The sequence below is a fragment of the Micromys minutus genome (assembly GCF_963924665.1).
Source record: "Micromys minutus genome assembly, chromosome: 21".
Classification (NCBI taxonomy): domain Eukaryota; kingdom Metazoa; phylum Chordata; class Mammalia; order Rodentia; family Muridae; genus Micromys; species Micromys minutus.
The window spans coordinates 47,069,646-47,096,145 of NC_137956.1; the positions used below are offsets into that span (position 1 = coordinate 47,069,646).

The window sequence follows — 26,500 nt, forward strand, 5'->3', positions numbered from 1 at the left end:
GTACGCGGCGCCCTGGTAGTCTTCAGGTCCGGCTTCCGGTTTCGTTGCGCTACGCTGGCACACAGCCTGTGCGCGGCGGAGACACCTTTGTGAGCTGCGGGGCGTTCCTAGACCCTTCTAGAACCCTCTCGGCCTCGCCGCCCCTGAAGGGGGCAGCGGCGCCGGCGGCCCCGGAGCTGGCGCGCGTGCTGCTGGGTAACAGGCCTGTTGGGCAGCCCCTGCTTCGCTTGTCTTTGACCTCCGAGGCCCCTGACTGCGGGAGCCGCGGCGGAAGACATGGGACTCCCTCGGTGCACCTGTGACGGCCACCTTGCCGGGGGAAGCGGCGGCGCCTTCGAGGAAACCGGAAGCCCGTGGTGACCCCTGGCGACCCGGTTTGTTTTCAGCCGGCTTCTAAACACTGGGGGAAGCGAAACCCGGTGGCCTTGGTGACCGCCCTACGTAGCCAGGGTTCAGGGTGAGTGGATCGCTCGCGCTCGCCTAGACGGTGCAGACAGCCAGGAGGGGCCTGGTGGCTGTCGCCTGGCCAGACGCACGTCGTTTTCCGTCCCCGGCGCCCCTCTCCTGAACAGTGCGGCCCACTCTGTCCCCACTGCCCCGCTGCCACAGGCTCTTCCTTAGCCTTCGCTGCCCGGGGATTGCTCAAGTTCTGTCCGTGCTCTCTGAGTCACGGGGAATGCTTTCAGTTTTATTTCCTGCACTGAGGTGGCATTTATATCGGAGAGGGAAAGAGGGACGTGGGTAGTGTCGGTGGCGTCTGGGAATGACCGTCAGTCTAATTTGTGTGTTTCAGTCCTGTTTTCCGGCTGGATTGCAAGGTAGGCTAACATTGTGGTCCTCCCCGCAAGGAACTCGGAATAATCAAAAGTGAGATAAAATACCCATGGAAGCTACTAGAAATCAGAACAGAATACCATGTGATGATTAAAAAACGTTGACATACTGGGGTTGAAATCGACCCCTACTCTTTAAATACAGAAAACTCCCCAGCCGTTTGATTTTTAAGTTGGAATGAACAAATCTTAAAGCAGTTTCGTTTCTAGTTCTCAAAAAAAAAAAAAGTTCTGGATACCTTGACCGTAGTGATCTCTCCACCGTCCACCGTCTTAAATGGGGAATAATTGGAATTACTCACTGAATGTCCTTGGTTTGTAAATGGGCATTTTCATATAAATGCAAGAATTTCGTATCTAAAAGGCATCGTGCTGTCTTGGAAGGGGCAGTGGAATCGTTGGAAAGCCCTGACTTTTAAGCATTGAGTTTTCCACTTCCTCATTTAAGGGGAGGAAAAGGTTAAGCTTCTTACTCTGGCTTTCTCCTTCCTTCCCCACTTTTCGGAAGTACAGGGCTTGCTTACTGCCCAAGGCACCCAGATACAGTTTCAGCTGGCTCCGAAGTTGGTAACTTATTAGTATGTTTAATTACTTCACCTGTAAATTGAAGCGTGCTTACCCATCTTAGTGGGTTTTTTATGTTGATTTAATGACTTCTTAAGATCAAGTCGGGCGGTGGCATATGCCTTTAATCCAGCACTGGGGAGACAGGTTTCTGAGTGCCATCTAGTCACTGCAATACAGTGAGGTGTCTTTGAGAAAAACCTAAGGTGAGGAGGCACTGTCTCTAGCATATAAGTGTCTCTGCCATAACTGCCACATTGGTGGTGCCAGGGCACGCCATGCTTGCTGAGTGAAATGGTAGGATTTTAAAAAGCTGAGTAGATCAACATAACTTTAATGGCACCTACATGCTGAATTGAAGTTGTTTTCTATTGTCAGGAAATAATTATTAACAACATTTAATGTAGGTGTTTGGTTGCATTGAGATACATTAATTTAGACAAGGAGTGAAGGAAGGCTGCTCTTAGTTCTGTACTGTACTGTACTGGAGTCTTAAGAATGCTAGGCCATAAAAACTGACCCCTAGGCTTACAGCAGTCAGTGAGTCAGGATCATAAAAATGAAAGTTGAGAGTTTCCATATCATGACTCTGATACTGGTTTTGGACACTTATGAGTTACAGAGCATTTAGTTACTAAGGCACATAGATTTAAATACTGGCAGCATTAAAAAGGGCACTTCACAATCCCTTTAAAGAAAAGCAGAAGCCATTCATGCCCCTAATTATTTAAAGTAAGAAAAGAAAAAAGACCTTGTTATTTTCTGGTTCTCTGTAGGATGTATTCTCCCCCCCCCCCCCCCCCCCACTGTTTAACTGACCTGTATGAAGTAGGTTCTTGGATATCCTGGCTTTTTAGAGATAGAAATTGTTTACAATGGAAATTGTAAACAAAACTCACTTTATGCAATACACAGTAGGCCTTAATTAAAGCCCAGTTCTCTCCTCTGAACAGGTGTGATCATAGACGAGTGTACTCAGCTTTTTATTGTCAAAATAAGGTATTTAACTTACCCATTTCTGGCACAACCTTTGAGTTTCTTTTTATTTATTCAGGTTCTCATTCTGTATTTAGACTAAAATTTTGCCTTCAAAATACAAAGAGATGATAGCTTACTGGTACATTCCAACTCTGTCATACATAGTGTAGTGGCTATTCCTGGTTATCAACTTGACCATATCTGGAATGAACCACAATCCAGAATTGGGAAGCCTACCTTTGATCTTAATCTTGAGGCATAGAAGCTAAGAATCTTAGGAAACTAAGGCAAGGAGATCACTGAGCTCAAGGGACACACCTTCAGTTGGAGACCTACATAAGGACATTGGAACAAGGAAGGTTCTCTTGGCCTGCCTGCCTTCTGGGACTTTGCCTCCTTGCCTTGTGGGGCTCTGCCTGCTTGCCCTGTGGGACTGAGCATCTGCTAGATCCTTGGACTTCACAGCTGCTGCCGGCCATTGTTTAAGGGATTGGACTTCAGACTGTAAGTCACCAATAAATTCCTTGCTATATAGAGACTATTCATAAGCTCTGTGACTCTAGAGAACCCTGACTAATACAGAAGTTTATACCGGGAGTGGTTCTAGAGGAGCAGAAGTATAAGGATGGATCTTCTAAGAATCTGGAATTGGCTTATTAGTTCACTGGCACCTTCAACTACTGAAACCTCTCCAGATACTCTCCCTCCTGGGAGCTCGGAGAATATTGAAGATCCGTGGTTGAAAATATATTTCAGACTTAAAGAAGCTAAAGCCTGTGATTACCTTGATAAATTAGGTGACTCGCTTTACAAAACTTTCTACAAGATGGGGAAAAACATGGAAAATTATTTTGTTGGCATGTCACTCTTAGTATCTCTGGAAAAATTGATGAAGGAAAAGAATGAACTGTATGGTAAAATCAAAGGCTCCAGATTCAAGTAAACAAAAGGCCGCTAGGTGTGTCCTTGAAGAGAATCTTCTCTCCAGCAGCCGTAGAGCTCGAGCTGCAGAAGCCAAACTGAAGCCCTCATTATAAGGTTGACTGAATTACAGGGAAAATTCAAGTCTTAGCCTCAGAGGGTGTCAACAGTTAAAGTAAGGGCATTAATTGGAATGGAGATGTGTGGGAAGACCCTGTTGAAGCTGAGAATTTTGAGTCTTCAGATCCTCAAGGGTTTACCCCACCTGAGGAAATAGTACCCTCAGTCCCACCCCTTGAATCAATGCCTCTTTCACATGAGGAAATTGATTCATCAGAGTCTGATAAACCAGCAGACTTTTGCTGAAGAAAATGCCAGACAAGACAATACTGGTGTTTCTCAAGCTCCACCAATGGTTTCTTCTAGACCCATAACCAGACTCAAAGCAAAACAGGCACCTAAAGGGGAGGTAGAAAGTGTAATCCATGAGGAAATTCGATACACTACTAAGGAGCTTAATGACTTGGCTAATTCATTCAAGCAGAAGTCTGGGGAATATGTGTGAGAATGGATTTTAAGGGTGTGGGATAATGGAGGAAGGAACATAAAACTAGATCAGGCTGAGTTTATTGACATGGGCCCTCTGAGTGGAGATTCTAGGTTTAATATGGGAGCTCGAATAGTTAAAAAGGGCGTCAGAAGTTTGTTTGAATGGTTGGCTGAAGCATTTTTCAAAAGATGGCCTACTGAGAAGGAGTTGGAGATGCCTGATATCCCTTGGCTTAGTGTTGATGAAGGGATTTTAAGGCTCAGGGAAATTGCAGTGCTAGAGTGGATACATTGTGTATCTAATCCTCCACAATGGGAAGGCCCAGAAGATATGCCCTTCACAAATCCTATAAGACACTGGTGAGAGGGGCACCAGCACATTTGATGGGTTTTGTTCTTGCCCTTTTCCTTGTGCCAGATCTTAGGGTTGGAGATGCTGCTGCTCAACTGGATGAATTAAACACAATGGGTTTAATCAGGTCCTGAGGTAACAAGGGCCAGGTGGCAGCATTGAATCCCAGAGGCAAGGTGATGGTAGTTATAATGGGCAGCGTAGAAAAAACAGTGTTTATAATGATATAGCTCGTAGTGGCCAGCACAGGACAGGTGAAATTTATAATGGCATGACTTGTTCAGACCTTTGGTACATGGTGTTCCCAGGCATGAAATACATAGAAAGCCTACTGAATATCTGTTTAATCTGTATAAGCAGAAAAATTCTCAAACAAATGAAAGAAAGGCTACATTGGATGGTGGCAAAAGGCAATCTTGGCCAGTGAACCAATTTCCTGACTTGAGCCAGTTTGCAGACCCAGAACCCCTTGAATGAAAGAGTGGCCAGGTTCCCCTGAGGAAGGATCTTGGTAAGACATCTAAAAGTTTTGCTGTTAGTCTTTCTCCAGTTCTTCCCCAGAGGGACATACAGCCTTTTATAAGGGTAACTGTGCACTGGGGGAAAGGAAATAATCAGACTTTCCGGGGTCTTTTGGATACTGGTTCTGAATTGACACTGATCACAGGAGATCCCAAGAAACATCACGTCCCTCCGGTCAAAGTAAGGGCTTATGGAAGATAGGTGATTAATGGAGTTTTGACTGATGTCCGATTCACAGTAGGTCCCCAAACACATCCTGTGGTCATTTCCCCAGGTCCAGAATGTATAATTGGGATAGATATACTTAGAAGTTGGCAGAATTCTCACATTGGCTCCCTAACCTGTGGAGTGAGGGCTGTTATGGCTGGAAAGGGTAAATGGAAGCCTTTAGAGTTGCCTCTGCCAAAGAAAATAGTGAATCAAAAACAGTATCGGATTCCTGGAGGAATTGCAGAAATTACTGCCACTATCGAGGACTTGAAAGATGCAGGGGTGGTGGTTCCCACCACATCTCCCTTTAACTCTCCTCTTTGGCCACTACAGAAGACAGATGGATCATGGAGAATGACAGTTGACTATCGAAAACCAAATCTGGTAGTAACTCCAATTGCAGCTGCCCTACCAGATGTAGTTTCTTTACTTGAGCAAATTAACAGGATGTGAAGATATTTGTGTCCCATGTAAATGCTCACCAAAAGGTGACTTCAGCTGAGGAAGAGTTTAATAATCAAGTGGATAAGATGACCCGTTCTGTGGAAAGCCAGCCTCTTTCCCCAGCCATTCCTGTCATTGCTCCATGGGCACATGAACAAAGTGGCCATGGTGGCCAAGATGGAGGTTATACTTGGGCTCAACAACATGGACTTCCACTCGCCAAGGCTGACCTGGCTACAGCTGCTGCTGAATGTCAGATCTCTCAACAGCAGAGACCAACACTGAGCCCCAGATATGGCACCATTCCTAGAGGTGACCAGCCAGCAACCTGGTGGCAGGTTCACTACATTGGACCACTTCCTCCATGGAAAGGACAACGATTTGTCCTTACTGGAGTAGATACTTATTCTGGTTATGGATTTGCCTTTCCTGCACGCAGTGCTTCTGCCAAAACCACCATCTGTGGACTTACAGAATGTCTTATCCATCGTCGTGGTATTACACACAGTATTGCTTCTGACCAAGGAACTCATTTCACAGCCAGAGAAGAGCGACAGTGGGCCCACGATCACGGAATCCACTGGTCTTACCATGTTCCCCATCATCCCAAAGCAGCTGGTCTGATAGAAAGATGGAATGGCCTTTTAAAGACACAGTTACAGTGCCAATTAGGTGGCAGCAGCATGGAGGGCTGGGGCAGAGTTCTTCAGAAGGCAGTATATGCTTTGAATCAGCGTCCGATATATGGTACAGTTTCTCCCATAGCCAGGATTCATGGGTCCAGGAATCAAGGGGTGGAAAAGGGAATAGTTCCACTCACTATCACTCCTAGTGACCCTTTAGGAAAATTTTTGCTTCCTGGCCCCTCAACTCTAGGTCCTGCTGGCCTAGAAGTTTTGGTTCCCGAGGGGAGAGTGCTCCTACCTGGAGCCACAACAAACATTCCATTGAACTGGAAGCTCAGACTGCCCCCATCAATTGGTATTTAAATTGAGACACTAAAAGAATGTTCCCAAGGGACTTTGCCCCATTGTAATTTACAAATGTTTGAGGAATAGTTGTGTTAGGCATATTCATGACCTTGTCATTGTTTCATGTGAACCTCAGATATTTTTGTCAAGTTGACCAGGGGTGGATTATAGTGGCTATTTCTGGTTGTCAACTGACCATATCTGGAACCACAATCCAGAATTGGGAAGCTCACCTTTGATCTTGAGGCATAGAGGTTAAGAATTTTAGGAAACTAAGGCAAGGAGATCACTGAGCTCAAGGTCATCTGGGACAAGCAAGTCCCAGATCCAGGTGTGGTGGCTCACACCTTTAATCTGGGACACACCTTCAGTTGGAGACCTACATAAGGACACTGGGACAAGGAAGGCTCTCTCTTGGCCCTCCTGCCTTCTGGGACTTTGCCTCCTTGCCTTGTGGGGCTCTGCCTGCTTACCCTGTGGAACTGAGCATCTGCTAGATCCTTGGACTTCACAGTTGCTGCCGGCCATTGTTTAAGGGATTGGACTACAGACTATAAGTCACCAATAAATACCTCGTTACATAGAGGCTATTCATAAGCTCTGTGACTCTAGAGAACCCTGACTAATGCACATAGGTATGAATCTTAAGATCCTAAGAGCTAAGTGAAGTTGTGTATAATCAAGGTGACAGATCACAGACTAGGATTGGAGCTTCTGAATCCTAGGCCATTGTACCACAGACTTGTGCCTTGTCTAGAATCTTACAGGCAGCAATTACAATCACAGCATTCAGAGTATTTTGTAAAGAACCTAGATTTGACCTGATCATAGGTCCAACTTGCACCCCCATCTGCAAAGCTCCCAGGTAAGGGCTTCCCAATCCTCCCCAGGCCCAGACTACTCAACCCCAAATTCTTCTGTAAACCCTGCCGCTGTCATGGGCAGATCTGTACTGGGTCAAGACTTGATCAGAAAAACTTCCTTTTGAATTGGTCAGCAGTCACTGGAGAGATGCATGCTGGGTCACAGTGAGGAAAATTAAGAGACTGAATGTTCAGCCCTGAATGGGATGTCTATATTATATTACTCTCTGCTGCACCAACAAGGTGCAGAGAACATGGCAGAGTGAAAAGAATATAAGAGCCAAAGGAAGGAGAGAAGAACTGGGAAAAGCTGCCTTCTAATACAAGATGGTCATCACAGTCATGATCTCATAGCAGCTGTTGTTACCTTACAGTACTTAACACAAAATCCCAATGTGGATGGGGTATATAGTCTTCAGGCTTTACCCCATACTCAGGGGTTACTGATGGTGAATCATGACAGGAGGAGGTGGTAGAGATGGCCAGTGTTCCAGTTGATGGTCCACATGCATGGCACATAACGGGCAGCACAACTGCACCTGGTGGGTTACCAAAATAAAAAAAAATCATGATGGGTGGGCATTCCAGGAATATGGGTAGAGTCAGATCACACGTCATAGTATTTGTGTATGTATTTAAAAAGAAACCCAAGATTTGGAAGATAGATTATCTAGGTTCATATCCCAAGTTGATCTCAGATTTGTTGTTTTTTTAAGCTTTGTAAATTGGGTTAATAGTATCCACCTAAAAACTAGAAACACATATGTACAAGCATTAGTGGTTGGCACTTGACAAATGATCTAAGTGGCAGGAATTGAAAATGGCAGGATAATCATTAATTCCTAGTAAACAAGATAAATCTTGTGTCAGGAAATATTTCTGTTTTCTAGTTTATTAAATCCCATCATATATAGACTGGAAGAGGCCATCTCAGTATTGATTTCAGTAAAGATGGAAATTATAAATAACTTTGATTAATAAAAGTTGAACCTTTTTTTTCTACATATGTTTCCATTAGTCATAGACACTACCCACCTTATCTGACAAACTTTGCTCCACTATTGTGCCTGGCATTTTACTGCTCTCAGCAGTAATTGGCAGCATTATTTACCTCAGTCCTTTCTATTTGTTTTACTTTATATTTAATTTATACTGTTAATATATGTTTAATCTATATTTTAAGGTATGATATTGTAAAACCTGAAATGCTTTCACATACAGCTATTTTTGTGACATTTAAATGCATTACACCTTACTCTCAAGTATTGTCATGATAAAATGATGAAGTTGAAATACTTCCTGAACTATTACATTTTTATGCAAAAGGTAGGTGGTCACCAGTTGACAACATAAAACTAACCTTGCCTGTAGATAGTCAAGAGCACTAGTTATAATTTTAATTCTATAAATCATGTAATACTCTTTAGTTCTTTTGCATCTCAATAATAGCTCTCAAATAAGAATAGGATTCAACATACCTGGGATGTTTATTGTAAAGTGCAGTTTGAAGTTTTCATCCCAGATATTCTAATTTATAGGGATCTATGTTAAAATCACATAATATTATTAACAGGATGGCAAGTAAGTCTAGGCAGTAGTCTCTGCTTTGTCAAACACTAGGTTAGACTGTTTCCACCATCTTCCTGCTCTTGAAAAAACTAAACTTGTTCATAGCATTCTCTGGAATACATTACTACTTCATTACTGCCTTTAGAGCTGAGAGGTGTAGACATGGTTTTGTGCAGTGTACAAAGATGACCCTTATATTTTTCAGGTGCTGATTTCTCTGTCCCCATATCTAGTTGCAATCCAGTCAAGACACTGTAGTGTTTATTTTAAATATCTCCTGTTTCAAGTTTGTATGAGCATTGCTCCCTGTTTATTTTCTGACTTGTCAATAAAAGCTAATCAGCCAGTGGCTGAGCAGAAGAGAGAATAGTCAGGACTTCAGCCATCCAGGGGAGAAAGGAGAGAGAGGAAGGTGTCCTGGAGATACCATGGGAGAACAAACCTGAAGCCCAGAGAGACAGACCAATATTAAAGCAAGTAGTCCTGGGATTTTGGGTAGGGAGGTAGCCAGAGTAGGTTAGAGAATTAGAACAGATTAATGACTGTCTGGGTATTGTGCAGTAAAGCTTGATTAAATAAATCTAACAGTCTGCATCTCAATCATTTAGAAGCTAGCTGGAGATAAAGAAATTCTATCACTTTTAAAATTATTTTTACAGAGGGACCCACTTAGGCTTGTCTTTGTAGAATATGTTTACATTGGTTAAATTTTGAATTATTACCAGTCCTTGCTGGGGATTATTCAAAACATCAAAAGAAAAAATGAGTCTTTTAGTTAATTTTTTGTAGGGGTAGTAGGGTTCTCTTTTATATTGGTAGAGATTCAACCCAGAGCCTTCTACATGCTAGAAAATGCTCTCCCACTGAGTTTCAGCAGCAATGCAATAATTTCCAGTGACTGTAGGTTCTATGTATGAGTAGTTATGAATGAGTTTCTTAAATGTTACATGCTATGATTAGCTTGATCTATTTAAATATAGTACCACTTATCCAGAAAAATCAAACTTCAAAGCCAGCTGGCTGGTTTTGTAAATACATTTTATCATAGGGTTTTATACTGTAGCTAGCCCAAGGCTGCTGGGAATTCACTATATAGCCCAGGCAGCCTTGAACTGGTGGCAGTCCTACCTCAGACTTTCAAGTGCTGTGCTTACAGATGTGAGCTACCTACTCATTTTCTAAGGTCATACTTGTAAAAAGGTTTTTCTAAAGAAAAGTTCATTGTGAGGGGAAAATATTACCAATTCTGGTTTTAAATTCAAACAGCCTCTGCTGCACTCTAATCTCACCTGGCTACATGTATGGCCCAGGTTTAATAAGATTTTATACCTCGTAGTGTACCCATGAAGGTTGTGATGGATGTTTCCAAGCAGCATGGTGCCAAGTAGTTCATTGGTGAGTGTATGAATTGGTTTGTGTAGCTGGTTTGAAATAACTATGAAGGGACTACTTGTGAAGAAAAGGAAAGCCTCTGGGTAACAGTGTTAGTAGAAGTTACAAGCCTCTAGCAAGGGTAAATGTGTGTGGCCCATCATGGCAGGTCACTGAGGAGTAAACTGTTCCCAATGGAGGTTAGGAAAAGAGGCAGAGGACTGGACCAGGGCCCAAGAGTCTCCTTTGAGTATATGCTTCCAGTGACGTGAGGACCTTCCATAACACCCCACCTCTGAAAGGTACACATCTACACTGCCACTTTGGGGACTAACACTTGTGAGTATTTAATAAGTGTTGTGTCTGGACTATCTTTTAATTTTATAGAATAAGGGCCTGTAGATTGTTCTGTAGCTGTTTGTATTTTAATGTTAATTCTACCTCCACCAGAAGGGCTGCCTAGGCTCGAGACTCCTACTGAACCTTCCCATTTTAATTAGTAAAATAAAGGAAAGCTAATGACTGGGTGGGACGAAGGGGGTGGAGAGAAGGGAGGTCTAAGAGGTTAAAGGACTAGAGGTCAGAGGTCAGGAGGCGGAAGAAGTGAGAAGACAGAGATTAGAGGTCAAGGCAACATGGAGCTTCCCAGGGACCAGCTGGACCCAGGTGGAATTTATTGGCATTAAAAAGCTATGAACATTAAGGATTTTACAGGTCTAATATCCCATATAGAAGTGCAGTTTTGTCTATTTGATGCATTCTTGTTGTGTAGAGTTTGTAGATTGAGAGTTGAATATATAAACCTGTATGAAAAGCTATTGGGCTGTAGATTTGTATTTGTGTGGGATTTGGGGTTACAGAAATACCCGGGACAGGCGCAGAACAGGCTGTAGAAAACTGCCAAGGGAAGGGATTTACAAGGACGAATTGAGCCGTGGTGGCAGCTCAGAATGGGCACCAGAGGAGCTGGCGAACTACAACCTGGCCTGAAGAGTGAGACCTCAGGGCCGATACAGAGATAAACCCGTTCTATTTTTTAATATTTACGGAAACAAGGGCCAAAATTGACACCCTCTTCATCTTCGAGGATCATCTCACCTGATTCCCCAGTTATGTCTTTATCTCCTGTCATTCCCTTTTCAGCTCCTCTCTCCCCACACTTTTACATGTCTTTATAGTTGTTCACATGCTAGAAGTTAGCCTGTGTAAAGGTTTAAGTGTGACAGTCAGAATGCCCTCTTCACTTGCAAGAGTGAACTGATGTCATTTGGTCTTTGAATACCAGCCCTCTGGCTCCATAGCGTTCTGTATTTTTTTTTTTTTTTCAGATATATTATTTGCCTATACAGTATAAGGACTTTTTTCTGTATACCTGTCTCTCACACTGGGTCATGAAGGTTTTATTTTGTGTTTTTGCTTAGGATACGATTAATACTAAAACTGAATACAAAAATTATAATTGATTTAGAACTTTGTTTAAAACAAAAATGCAAAAGCTCAGGTCTTTAAAATTCTTTCTTGCCTTTGTAGAGCAGTTTATTATTTGGTTTTTAGAAGATACTCAATTTAATAAATTCCATCCATTTGGGGTAGGATTTGATTTACATCAGATGAATAATCTGGTCACTGTTTTTAACCTCTCCTAAACTAGTCTGTATTGTGTGTGTGTGTGTGTGTGTGTGTGTGTGTGTGTGTGTGTGTTTTAAAGGCTAAACAGTACTTGACACTTTTATTTAGCCAGGGATCCAGCCCAGGACCTGATTCATGTGTGGCAAATGTTCTATTGCTGAACCATATATACTCACAGTTCTGGATCACACTTTCATAGAACTTTATAGTGATTGTTTATGGTTCTGAGTGTTGGTCTGTATTCACTTTTCATTCCTATGTGGTTATCAGCCTTCCTGCCAAGACTCACAGAAGTGGAACCTGGATGGCTGAGCTTATGTAACAACTATGCTGTGTTGCCTCTGAAAGAAAATAGTTCAAGTACTTTTCAGTATTCCCATTGTGAATACACCTTTTCTTCTCCACAGCTGCCATGGACACACTAATAGAAGATGACATCTGCATTCTGAATCATGAAAAGGCCCACAGAAGAGAGACAGTGACCCCGCTCTCAGCCTATCCTGGAGATGAGTCTGTTGCTTCACATTTTGCCCTGGTCACTGCTTATGAAGACATCAAGAAGAGACTTAAGGATTCAGAGAAAGAAAACTCCTTCTTAAAGAAAAGAATAAGGGCTTTGGAAGAAAAGGTGGTTTCCCCCTCTCATTTGACTATATTTTTGACATAAAAATAATTCCAAATATTTGAAATATGGTCTTTCAAGAATAAATAAGAATTTCATTAAACTAATTATGCTGCATCAGCCATACCATGTGCTCAGTGATATTGTAGAGGAGCATCTAACAACTTAAAGATGCTGTCTTCCGAACATTTTCTTTTCCTTTTTTCAGAATGCCTACTGTCATTGCCCCACCTTATGTGCCACAGGAGCTTTTCCTGGGTCAGTTACTAATAAAATACTAGTAAAGGAAGCAGTCAGAGGGGCCCTTCTGTGACATCACTTCACTGTTTGACCAGCACTGTAGCACTAGAATACTTCTGAATGTTTTCTCACAAAGTAGGAATAATACTTTGACCTAATAATGACATGTATATTTCTGTGCTGAGTGTTACATTCCTGAATGCTATATAAGGTGATTTAAATGTATTCTAAAGCATCAGACTTAAGTTGATTCTATATGTTGTAATTTTTCTTAGTTGCCCATTTATGGCATTGCAAGATTTTAATTGGTTTATATTTCTTCAACTCTTATTTGTATTTGTATCTTACAAAAACAAGAGCTTCCACTGGTAAACGAAATGAGTTCTAATCAAATCTAATCAAAGAAAGGAATTCTCCTGTACTTAAAAACTTGAGGATGGGGGTTATTAGAATTTAATTTGTTTATTGTGTTAGAAAAACAAGGAAAGTCATTTATTAGTAATATTAGTTTCATATTATTTTGTCCTAGTAACTGAGTATATTTGTTATATATTAAGTTTGATTATGGAAGGTAACTTTACAACTAATTGTTATGCTTTTAAAATTAAATAGAAATGTGGAATTTAGTACATACATAACATAAAAATCTGTATGTTGTGACCATCAATCCTATTAATTTCAGTTTGGGGAATAATGTAAGGTTTAATAAGTGACACACCTATGCCTATTTGATACGTTTCTGATGACAGGAATTAGGTACTGTAAACTTGGTAAATACCCAGACACGTCACGACAATAATACTATTAATAAAGATTGTGTGGCAATGAAATAGTTAATTACACCCAAAGGTAGGCTTTATCCTTTTGCATTATAGTGATTAGGGTAAGATGTAGAACCATCTGAAGATGGACTTACTTGTTTCTATGGAATTCCCACTGAAGATTTCTCCCATAATTTTATACTATTATTAGCTTGTTGGAGCTCGAGTAGAAGAAGAAACGAGTCCTGTGGGACGAGAACAAGTGAATAAGGCTTATCATGCATATCGAGAGGTTTGCATTGATAGAGACAATCTGAAGAACAAATTGGAAAAAATAGTAAGTTGATTTGAAAATAATACTTTATATTTTGTTTTTGTCTAGCAAGAGAGTTAGAATTAAGATAATGGGTTAGACAATTATTAATTAAAATATGTATTCATGGTATATGGAAAATTTTACTAATATACAAAATATTTAGAATTTAAATATTTAAATACTTAAGCATGTTTAGAACCTAAAGACATCTCAACATCATTAACTTACTTTGAAAAGAGTTATGATAAACTTGTTACTTACTCATTGGGAGTGTTTTGTTTTGCTTTTAATAGAGTAAATAATAATGTTCTAAGAAACCAAAAGAATCAGAATTCATTTTCCATCTTGCTTTTAAAAGTTAGATGAGGTTTATTCAGTATTGACCTAAAAATTAAGGTATAAGACAAACAAAAATAGAGATGTTATTGACTGTTATTTGGCATTTTCCCTACTTAACTAGAATAAAGACAACTCTGAATCTTTGAAAGTGTTGAACGAGCAGCTACAGTCTAAAGAAGTAGAACTTCTGCAGCTAAGAACAGAGGTGGAGACTCAGCAGGGTATGCGGCTTCCTTGTTATAGATATCCTAATTTAATTGATCCGTCTTCCATTGTGTGGCATCCACATGAGTGCCCTATGTCTGTATGATAGAGCCTTAATGTTTTTTTCCTCCTCTTTTTTTCATACAATATCCTGTCAACTTTTCTCTAGCTGAAAATTGTGCTTTTTCTACAGATGATGGGATGTTTTTATTCAGGGGTAGTGTATGGTGAAGTAAAGGAGAGACATAAGACCTCATCCTTACTCCTACTCATTGCCCATGGCTATACACGTTGTTATGGAGTAGCTTCAATAAGACTATTAATTTTTTTTTCTTCACGAAAGTTGATAAAATGTACAGATGAGATGCTGAGATGGAGAGGTCTTCTGGGAATTAGAGATAATCTTGTTCTTACTAAGCAAAAGAATCAACTATTAAGAAACCTTTTGGTAGAAATTAATTTGAGCCCTTTTCAGGAAAATGGTTGGGGCTTCCCAGAGATGGAGAAATGAAGGAGTTGGTCAGATAATGCAGGATCCAGCTGTATCAAGTTTTCATAGTCAGATGTTCATGAGTATAAATTTTTTGTCATGATTCTAGACCTGTCAATCAAATTTCAAACTTTGATGGAGTGGGTGACACTGAGCCTTAGTATTTATGCATGTTTAGTACTAGTTACTTTGACATTTCTGCTAGTGTCACCTAGGAACTATAATTGGTATAAAAAGCAAAGTTAATTATTTTGTTCATCTTTTTTCTAGTGATGAGGAATTTAAATCCACCCTCATCCAACTGGGAGGTGGAGAAGCTAAGCTGCGACTTGAAGATCCATGGTTTGGAACAAGAGCTGGAACTACTGAGGAAAGAGTGTAGTGACCTCAGAACAGAGCTACAGAAAGCCAGACAGACGGTACCCAAACATTGTTAATAAATGGAGGACATCTGTGTGCTTTATGCATCAAATATAGATTTGTAACTAAGTACTAAATAGGTCTATAATTAATTGTAACCATAGAATTGTCTCATTTTCTGGAAAATTCATGTTTATCTTGAACTTGTTGCTGCTAACATTTTATACATTCTGTACATTCACTTTTACCCCAGAATATAGTTTTAGGATTTAAAATGTTTATTGATTTGTGTCTTAGTTTCTTTTCTGTTGTTGTAACAAAAGAAAGCATTTAATTTTGGACGCATAATTCTACAAGGTTTGAGTCCGTGATCCTCATGTTTGTAAACATGGCAATAGGCAGGTGGGCAGTTAGGTATGGTGCTGGAGCAGTACCTGCAAGCTTACATTTGATCCACAAGTACAAGGAGGAAAGAAAAAGAAAGCTACCTGGGAATGTCATGGGCTTGTTAAACTTCAAAGCACACTCCCACTAACACAACTCCTCCAGCAAGGCCACACCTCCTGATCCTTCCCAAACAGTTCAAGCATTCAAATATATGAGCCTATGGGGACCATTCTTATTCAAACCACCTCAGGTTATTTTAATTGTGTTTTCAAACTTCCTTCCAGTTCCTCTTGTTTTGAATGTGTTTAAAAATTTGAAAGAGAACTTAGTTTTAACCTTCCCTTTATTTAACAATTTGGTCAGCTTGAACATAGGAGACAATACAGAATTCTTGAAAGACAGCAGCCTCCCCGTGAACAGAGGGGCCTGACTCACACTGTCTGCTTCTCTTCAGGAGACTGGTAGCTTTAGCTTGAGAATGCATTAGGAAAATCAGCAACAAGGCCATCACCAAGTCAGCTGCTGTAGTAGACCCTCAGTTTCTGTGTAGGCGTCTGCTCAGTCTCCTGGGGCGGGGCGTGCAGCCAAGTTTTTTAGGTGAAATGGGGATATGAAAACATGAACAAAAATATTTTGTGTATTTTAAACAAATTCTAGCCAGTTAATCCTCAGCTTAACCATTTGCCCATCAAAGCCTGCATACTGCTGAATGAGAACTAATAAACCACTTGCCATCCTCTGCCCATAGCCCAGGCGGCCTTACAAGCTGCTCACTTCTGTAATGTAGTCTATCAGTGACCATTAGCTGAGAAGGAGCTTCATGTAAGAATCTAGAGCATTCTGCTTCCATCTGTCTGATTGACCTGAACTGGACAGTGAGAGCCCACAGTGGAAACTCTGGGTCTGACTAAAAAATAATAATAATACCACAAACTTTGTTATCTAGTTGATTAAAGCCCAAGTGGTTTTTGCTTCTTCATTACTTGACTGCAGAACTTGACTGCCTACCTTTAAGTGTGCAGTTGGCCACATACCACTATTTCTTTAGACTTCCAGTATTCTATCCCATACTCCCAGTTACCATAGCCACTAACAAGTTCCTTTTAGAGTAACTGCACAAAAAGATTTGCACTGCAAAGCTCTGAGTACTTGTCAGTGTTCACTTCTCTTGAAATAATTGACAACTTTTGTACATAGAGTATGCTTACACTTTATGCATAGAATATTTTACTGTGGACTAAGAAACAGTACCATGTGATTGTAGGAATATCTTACTGAGATTTTATTAAATATGGAAAATAGAAATGCCATTTTTTAACTTTTATGGAATTTCTTACTAAAGGCATAGAGTACCTCTCTTTTCATAAACAGTAAGTTAGGGATTGTAAAAGAGTTAGCATAGTACCTGGACAGAGTATATTCAATATATACAGTAAAACAATCCAACAAATTTGTTTACAATAATCCATAAAGGCAGTGCTATTAGATGTGTCTGGTTGGGGGATAAAGGGTCAAGCCGTTCTCATTACTTCCTTTGTTCCACTAGGTGGTGCTAGGGAATAAGTATGGTTTTAGTTTTACATCTACCATACGCTAGCACTTCATAGAACAGATTGTTGGAAGCACAGGAAATATTTTAAAGTTTCATCAGTTCAAGCTGATAATGACATTAATTCTAAGAGCAGGAAACTTTAAAGAGTTTTGTGTGAGATAAAGGGAGGAATGTTGGAAGATGAGCAGAACTCAGTGCTGTCTGCTGTCATCTTGTGTATTACCAACAGCAGCAGGAGGTTGTGAAGTGAGAAAGCCCACCACTAGGATTAAGAAACAAACTAAGAATAGTTGAAGTGACTTAAACCATGATGTTTTATGTACTTTTGGATCTGGTTAGAATCTTCTTGTATATGGGGATGTAAGAATGAGCCAATGAAAGATTTTTGTGTTCACATTAATAACTTGTCTGTATCTACTCTAGCCATATTTTAAAATGCTGAGACATTATGTAACACATACTTTAGGGTAGCTTCTGGGGTGTGAGACAATCCCTTGTAGTCATACTAGTAGCATTCTGGTTTCGATTATTAGCAGGCTTGTCTACCAGTGTTTCTTGTTAGTAAGGTCAGCATTTCAGAGACCAATTTCATATCCTAACCATTTACATTCAGAACAGTTGATTTTGAGAGTTTGAAGTCAGCCAAAGTGATGTAAGAAACAGAACATCCCGTGTTGGAATCCTAGTGTTCTACAGCATATTACAGGTACCAGGAAAGCTGTTGCAGAGACCTGTGAAACGTGAAATGAATTCCTCAGAGTGTGGCTTTCAGAACAGTGCAGCCTACTGACTTGCTATGAGGAATCTTTGCATGTTGGGGACAGTCCTTTTGAGGACTTGTATTGTTGATGATTTACATTCAACTTTTCTGAACTATCAGTAGGTGTAAAATGTTTTCTTAGTCTAACAAGATGTATTTTCATACTGTTGACTTTGAAGAGCATTTCCATTAAATGTGTGTTTTAAGTATACACTAAGGAACATAGTTTTTAATTAATGAGTCAAAAAACTAAAGGCTGTCTGGGGATAATTATATGTCTTACGGAGAACAACAGTAAAGAACAGTACCAAGAATGCCTACCTTTATTGTAGTTTCTGGGGTAGAGTCTCACTCCATAGTCCAAGCTAACCCAAGAACTCACTCTGTAGCCCAGGCTATCTTGACTTCAGGGCAATCCTCTTCAGTTTTCCAAGTACTAGGATTATCAGAGCAAGCTACTATGCCCAGTTCATAATTTATGTCATGTAAGTAATACTGAATAATAAAATTTAGTTTTTCAGCTTATACCAGCAGTTCCTACTTGTAGACTAATTCATACCTATGGCATTAATGTTTGTTATGGATTCTTGAATAGGAACGTATTGTGAATAAGTATGATACAGAAGATCTTGAGTATATTAGATTTAAAAGAATCTTTTATAGGTGTGGGGGGTTGGGTTTTTTTTACTTTTTCTGTTTTGTTTTTGGGTTTTTGTTTGTTTGTTTGTTTGGTATTGGTTTGGTTGGAGGGTGTTTGTATCACACCTACAGTTTAAACAACTTAAAAGGGTGTAGAGATTTTAAGAAGTTCTTGCTGAGACCATACCTTGCAAGGGAGTTTGGGAAGTGTGGTTTTAAGCTGGTGACACTATGCCAAACCCCAAATCAACTCTGTTATCATTGGAGAAAATGAGAACAGGACCTGTGGAAATCACCAGAGAACTGCTACATTCACTGGGATTGGTTCTCTGTCTAATGTCTTAAGGTCATAGTGCCTGTAACCACAGTCTCTGCCTCTAAACTAGCATGTTCACATACAGTTCATGAGAAATAAAATAAAGCTCAGCAGCCTATGATCTAGCTACAGTGCTGCTCCAGCAGAGTCCAGGGGCTCTTTATGAAGGTGGAGTTGCGTTTCTTAAGTTGGAATGAACTGTTTTGAAAATATAGACCAAAATATTTACACACACAAGGAATTTCTTTAGGAGGGAACTTACGAGTGTTCATTTTTTTTGTTCTTTGTGTGCAGAAATTTCCATTTTCCCATAGAATTCATGCAGAAATACTTTATACAGTAATGTGATAGATATGTTATCCTTCTCATTTTCAAAAGTATGTTTTATAGGATTCCAAACTCAAGATACATGTTTTTACAGAAAATGAAAGCATGAACACTCAGATAACTGGAAGTGAATTAGACATGTCAGCGACAGGTGGCAGTGTCACATTAAAACTGGGTCTAAGATCTGGTCTTTGCTTTGTACAGCTGTAGCTGCAGTCTTACAAATGTTGAGACATCTGTGGTAAATGAAGACCTGAAAAAAGTGAAATAATTCCTGTTGTTTCATTTTTAAACACATGACAGGGTCCATCTCAGGAAGACACTCTACAGGACAGAGATGTCATCAGGCCGAGCTTGTCGAGAGAAGAGCATGTTCCACACCAGGGCCTTCACCACAGGTCTCCTGCGTGCGTTCTACCTTTCTAATGTGGTTTAACTTGCGGAGCAGCAAACACTCTGTAATCCCTGCTCACTGTATATTTATAAAAAACGATTTAACAGTTACTGCTGACAGCCTTAACCTAACTTGCTATGCTAGCCTGCCAAATATCTGATGTGTCTGAAGACAGCTACAGTAAACTCATATACATATAATAATTAAAAAAAAAAAAATGGACAAGTACCACCACGATGTAAAAGGAAACTTGTAGAGTGGAGCTGACTCCTGAACCTGTGTCTCCATGAGCAAAATGAATTTTCCATTGTCCTATTTAGGGTCACTGTTGCTGTGATGAAACACTATAACCAAAACAACTCCGGGAGGAACGGGTTCATTCAGCATACTCTTCCACGTCACTGTTCAGCATCAAAGATGAGGGCAGGAACTCAAATAGGGCAGAATCTTGAAGGCAGGAGCTGATGCAGAGGCCATGGAGGGATGTTACTTACTGGCTTGCACAACCTGCTTTCTTATAGAACCCAGGTCTACCAGCCCAGGGATGGCTTTACCCATAATGGGTGGGCCCTACCCAATCAACCCCTAATTAAGAAAATGTTCTACAGGCTTGCCTATAGCCCAGCCTTATAAAGGCATTTTCTCAATAGCTGCTCCTTCCTTTCCAATGATTCTAGCCTGTGTCAAATTGACACAAAACCAGCCAGCACAGCCATTTTGCCAGGCTAATGCAGAAAATGGGTGAAGTGCCTAGAACATAGTGAATGTTTAACAATAATTATTCTTATGTTTTCATGCTTTATAATTATTGTTTTTCAGGGCTCACAATTTGATTAATGTAAATTTTAGTACTCAAACTTTTATATACACTGTTTAGAGGCAACCATATACGTGACATTTTTTAGATCATTTACAGTAAGTTAAGGTTTATAATTGCATTTAAGAAAGTAGGGTAAAATGGTATGCAGTCCACATAGTCTCAAAAACACTGGATGCACCCAGTACTCACAGGGGTTGGAGCCCTGCTAAGAATTAGAGAAATAACTTGCCTTTTCATTTCTTTTTTTTTTTTTTTTATGGATTAAATATTTATTCACATGCAGAGAATAACCGATCATTTTTACACACTTTAAAGACTATAACACTTTGATGTTAAGGTAACAGCAACCAAAATTATTTTGTTATCCCTAAAGGAAGAGTTGTAATTAGTAATAATCTTAGATGCCGGGGTGGCAATGTGGACATGCGCACAGAGCCTGTGTGGTGGACAGAAGGCAGCTTAGTGGAGTCACTTCTCTAAGTCGGTTCCAGGAGTTAAAACTCAGGTCACTTGCCAGTCTGTTGAAAAACATCTTTATGTGCATGTTTGAGCCTGTAGAGTTGATGGGATGGGGATGCAGAAGCCCATGGATGCCAGAGGAGGGCGTTAGATCCCTAGAAGTGGAGTTACAGCAGTTGGCTGCTAGGCACTGAATCCTCGTTCTCTGCCAGAGTAGTGAGCAGTCAGAGCTACAGAGCCATTTATTCACCCAATCATAGCTGTGTTTCTAACCTGTGGTTTTAGTGCAGGTGATGCTAAGCAGAAGACAAGAGTTGATGAGTTTTATATTACCTAATTTTTAAGCAGTCTTCATTAAATTGAACTTTTAAAATGTATAGTGCTATCTTTATCATCATACTCTATTTGTCTCGCTATTGAGTGACTACATACATGTACTTGAGGTTTGAGTACCCAAGTATTACCTGTAAGTCAGGGACAGGTTCACCATTTTATAACAATAATAAACTATTTCCAAACTATATGATTTATGCCTCTGTGCCTGAGGTAGCATGTGTACAACACTTCCACCTGCTGCTTTATGATGGGTGACACTTTGACAAACATTGAATGCCCAGAATTATACCATGAAACCGGACCTCACTATGAAGTAGTCATTGTAAAAAGCTTAGTGTTTACTGGCTCTGAAGTAGAGCGGCTGAAATACACCAAAGGCTAACAGAAGGTATTTAAAATACTAGATTTTTATCCAAAGCAAAATAGTTTGCTGTACTGTTGATAACAATTATACCTCTATCAAGAGGTAAAATTTTACCTCACATAATTTGACCTGTTTGTTTTTAAATGTCTATTGCTTCTATAATTATGTACTAGACTCAGTTTTCAAGGTTATCCATTTGAAGTTTAAGTTCTGTTTATGAGATAGACAAAACCTAGTCTTCTTTTCACACCATGTAACATTCTCTGATAGTGCTTGTATTGACTATATCAAGTGTTACTGTACAGTAAGACAAGAATGAATGCAGAAGATTTCAGCTCATTTAGTTGAAAATTAAGAACCTAAAGAGAAATTATGAGCCTTGAGGATTTAATGAAAAATAAAAGCTTGTAAAATGAGTTATAAACAGTTTCATATCTATTTTAATTATAAAACTGTGGAAAGGCATTTTGAAGTTTTGTTTCCTATAATCTGCTTCTCTAGCTGCTGCTTCGTTAGGGAATCATGTGACTCCTCATGTCTTGTGCTGTCATGTCACATTGGTTTAGAAGCAACAATATGAGACAGCCCAGTCAGACATAAAGAATGTAATGCATGAAACCTCAATTTTGTCTTAATGTGGTCTTGGGTAGCTACTCACCACTTCATTTCACAGCGTCAAAACAATCCAAAGATAAAGACGAATTCAAAGACCATACACGAATGAATGCAATTTTATTCTTGATCAGATTGACAAAGGAAAAGCATATTCCTTACTAATTACATTAACAGCACTGCACATTATTGGTTTAAAGCAACCCTTGCTTCTGATAGAGCCAGTAAAAAACTCACTGGTTACAGTATTTTTTTACGATCTGTTTAATATAGTAGTTACTGCCTGAAATCAGAGCAATGTTATCCCTGGGTTTTTCCGCTTACAATATTCCAAATAAATACCTTTTAGTTTCATTTTTATTGTCATAAAAGTATAACTATAAACCTGTTTGTATTGTAAAGTTGCTGCCCTTTATCCATACAAAGGACTAGTGTAACTTGTTTATAAAATTCCATTGCAGTGATAACATGCAGCATGCGTACTGGGAACTGAAGAGGGAGATGTCTAACTTACACCTGGTGACTCAAGTGCAAGCAGAACTACTGAGAAAACTGAAAACCTCAGCTGCAGTCAAGAAAGGCAAGTCCCTGCTGGCCTGAGGAGCCAGCCGATGGCTGCTTTATCTTACGGTCTCAGATGACACTGACCAGCCAGACTGCAGCAGTGTGCCCGCTCACCCCATGCTCTGCTTCGACTGCAGTCTCTAGCTCACTTGTAACGTGTTGCTGGTGGTTTTTCTTCAGTACTGTATTCTTTACCTGGGTGGCTTTCCTCAGCCTAGCATTGCTTATGTGTGTAAGGCCATGGTGTGAGATTTGTGCTAAGGGGCCTTTTACCACATCTATATAGATTTAGTTATATATTTAAAAAGCTCCAAAGTTTCATTTCAATACTATGAAGTATACCAAAGATATTTATTTTCAAAACAAAAATGATGACTCATTTAGATTTCCCACTGCTTTATTTGTTTGTTTGTTTGTTTGTTGGTTTGGTTTTCTTGAGACAGGGTTTCTCCATGTAGCCCTGGCTGTCCTGGAACAATATATTTATAATCTCCTTCTCCTTCTCTCCCTTCCTCCCTCTCCCTCCCCCCCCCCCCCCCCATTATCGAGTATGCTTTCAGTGCAGATACTTAGGTCATAAGCTAGTATGTTCCAAAGATGAATAAAGGAGAGTGATCTTCCTATCCTGTGTCCCTCTGAACTGGCTGATAATACAGTCTTTTGATGCCTTTACACCATCACTTAGCAGGACGGTTTCCTGGACAGTGTTAAACAGTCACCAGTCCCTACATACAGCTCATTGTTTTATGCAGACTGGGTTATGGCTCACTTATCTGGAACCCTACCATCACTTTTCCAGAAGAATTCATTACCTTCAGTTCTTTCACTCTATCCACCCAACACCCAAATGTCTCCATTTGTTTCTAAAATTGTTTGAGTTGGCCCTGCAGGACGGCTCGGCAAGTGGAAGAGCCTCCTGCAAGCTTGAGGACCTGCTCACCTCAAACACCATGGAAGGAAAGAACCAACTCCAGAAACTTGTCCTCTGACCCTCATGCTCGTGTGCGTATCTGTATTCTCATGCACATGCGAGCGCGCATACACACACACATACATACACACACACACACATACATACACACACATACACACATACACACACATACACACACACATACACACATACATACACACATACACACAAATAAAATACTAAGTTGCATAAAGCCAAGCCTTAGATACAGTTAGCCATCCTTAGGTTAAGAAAAGAAAATAGCTTTCAATTGTGGCAGAAGAATAAAAGGCTATTGGATAAGAGTAGGATGCTGGCTGTAGCAGAGTACTAACCTCAGGGCAGTCTTTTTTCCTAAGCCACTGTATGTATGAAATATCTTTTGATTTACTTTTTAAGTTGGCCTGCTTGTTGACCAAAGCAGAATTATCTTTACTGTTATATTTACTGCAAGAAATTGAACTTACAGCTTCTATTTCAATTACATCCACAAAAGCCTCTGAATACATGGTAAATTTTCATTTGACTCTGCAGAATCCAAGGTATACTTATAAAAATAATTTACTTTTGAAACCTCTCCCACTGAGAAGTTTCAGTAAGCAAAAGAATATATTTTAAACTTACTAATTCCTTACAACATTTTTTCGACTAAATATGGTTAAAAACTTTCACTAGCTACATTAAGACCAAGAACTTTTCTTGTCTTTGCCTTGTAAAAAGGTTATGCCTTTTTACAACATACATATTCTTCATCAGCAAGATGACATAGGCAGGAAAGGATTCAGACATCCATTTTACAAAGAAAGTAGTTGGTGGGTGACCTTAGCTCAGGGTCAGTAAATATGTGATCTCTTGGAACTTAGATCTTTTAAGTAGCTCCAAATCAGTTTCCCAATGATGATATGAAACTGGAAATGCTAATTTAATGTCAGTTGCACAACTGGTGTATAATGTGTTTACAATCTCACATGCTGGAAGACTGACACAGAGCTATGCCTTCTCTTTAGCCTGTACCCCAGCAGGATGTGTTGACGACCTTGGGAGAGACAGCGCGAAATTGCACTTGACAAATTTCACTGCAACTTACAAAAGACATCCCCCTTTGTCCCCAAATGGCAACGCTACTTGTTATGCTCCGACGTCCCCTTTACCAGGAGACAGGAAGGTTTTCTCAGACAAAGCCGTTCTTCAGTCATGGACAGATAACGAGAGATTGATTCCTAACGACAGTGCAGACTTTCAAGAGCACAACTCCTATGGGAGAAATTCTCTGGAAGATAATTCCTGGGTGTTCCCAAGCCCCCCTAAGTCAAGTGAGACAGCATTCGGTGAGAATAAAAGCAAAGTCGTACCTTTCTCCAACCTGCCGCCCCTGCATCGCCTGGGTCAGCACAACCAGAACTGCCTTTACAAAAGCTGATTTGACTTGTGGTTTTTGATCAGGACACAGACCCTGGTTCTCCCAAGAGATTGTTCAGACTGATAGTGGACTTTGATTAATGTCTTTCGGAGTTCTCCAGTATGCACACGTGTACATTCTGTACATCATTATGTATGCAGCTGATTTTCCAGTATGGGAACTCTACGGTTGTACATTTGATAACAATTACAAAGTTTTGCTTCTTGGATGAAGATTTTAGACATGGTTTTATAAAGTATGTGACCTGTCTAAATATCCAGTCATTAAACAATAAGCAGCCTTTAATGTCAGAGAAAACCATGTCTGCTGGTTCAGATTGTATCAAGCAAATGAGAGTGGGAATAGGTTGTGCTTCTGTAACTTCCTAATGCATAAAGATATGAAATATAGTGGAATAAAAGTAGTTATGACATCTCTGTGCTGCTGTTTCAAGTTTTAAGATTTAAAGTCATTTTAAGTAATGTTTGTGTATACAAATTTAAAGTGCAATTTGAATTCTAAGACTTGGACTATCGAAGCCAACTTTTGCCCAGTATATTCAAATCCTAAATTATTAGGAATTATGTGGTATGTGAATAAAGTATTATAACCTTATACAGTGTCCAGTTAAAAGTAGGAAGAGCATCACACAGGGCAGTCTCTTCAGTGATTCATAGTGAACTCAACTGTGTGGTCTTTATTTTTTTTTCAGCAGGACGGCTATTTGTTTTACACAAGGCAGCTTATACACTGTTTGACACTTGAGAAAGTAAATGCTACTTAGCTGCATCTAGAACTAAATTTTGTGCTGTACAATTAAAAAAATATCCCCAGACTCATTCTAAGTGGCCAATCACTTGTAAGTAAAGGAACGAAGATGGCTTCATATGGAAATTCATCTAAATTCCTTCAAGGTTGAGCATTAAAAGTATTAGTAATCATGTATTACCTATTTAATGTAAGAAGACTATCCTTTTCTAAGTGGCATCTCACACATCCTGAATTCAGAGGCTCATGAACACCATGCGTACCCGGCACTGCCTCACTGTTGAGATGTCTTGTGTACTCACGCCTGCTTGTGAATAAGGGGATTGATGTCGGATGCTGGGATATGTTCTGACCAGTGAACACAGCCGACTCAAGGGAGTACAGGCTCCTGCCAAGTAATACAAGACCCAATATGCATGAAAGACTCCAGGCTCTAGCAGAAGGAGCTAACTATCTGTGTGATAAAGACATTCCTCATGTGGCTGCAGAGGCTGCCCATCACCTCATGTCCAATGTAGCTAACTCATTGCATTTTTAAAATCCAAGATGAGAAGTTTTCTTTTGTAAAGAGAGTCTTATGTTTTTGAACAATGCTAAGAAATTGTTTAATTAAAATTATTTTTGTTTTTAAAATGGAATTGGATGTGAACTACTGTCCTTGCCTATGTATATTTCCAAAGTACTAGTATTAGTTTTATTTCTCCAACATAATCCTGAATGGAGCAAATTCCCTCTAACTAGTA

At 39.9% G+C, this 26,500-nt stretch overlaps 1 protein-coding gene across 3 annotated transcripts; it reads left to right on the plus strand.

Annotated features, from left to right (window-relative positions):
* Positions 1 to 26,500, plus strand: AZI2 (5-azacytidine induced 2). 3 transcript variants are annotated; one of them, XM_080933938.1, is made up of 8 exons: positions 1 to 457; positions 12,184 to 12,404; positions 13,611 to 13,736; positions 14,176 to 14,275; positions 15,019 to 15,167; positions 19,393 to 19,496; positions 22,536 to 22,654; positions 24,598 to 26,500. In XM_080933938.1, the coding sequence occupies exons 2-8, from the start codon at positions 12,189 to 12,191 to the stop codon at positions 25,008 to 25,010; spliced, it is 1,227 nt and encodes a 408-aa protein (XP_080790064.1). In that variant the 5' UTR covers positions 1 to 457; positions 12,184 to 12,188; the 3' UTR covers positions 25,011 to 26,500. The 3 variants fall into 3 exon arrangements, with proteins under 3 accessions (XP_080790064.1, XP_080790062.1, XP_080790063.1); XM_080933936.1 differs by lacking the exon at positions 1 to 457 and adding an exon at positions 712 to 818; XM_080933937.1 differs by lacking the exon at positions 1 to 457 and adding an exon at positions 712 to 818 and having other exon boundaries at positions 19,393 to 19,487.

What these genes read in the sequence shown, in the direction of transcription:
- AZI2 (XM_080933936.1), top strand. Translation starts at nt 764, where the DNA reads ATGACCGTCAGTCTAATTTGTGTGTTTCAGTCCTGTTTTCCGGCTGGA. An exon ending in TAAGGGCTTTGGAAGAAAAG is followed by an intron (nt 12,405 to 13,610) that starts GTGGTTTCCCCC and finishes TACTATTATTAG; the next exon opens with CTTGTTGGAGCTCGAGTAGA. An exon ending in AGAACAAATTGGAAAAAATA is followed by an intron (nt 13,737 to 14,175) that starts GTAAGTTGATTT and finishes CTACTTAACTAG; the next exon opens with AATAAAGACAACTCTGAATC.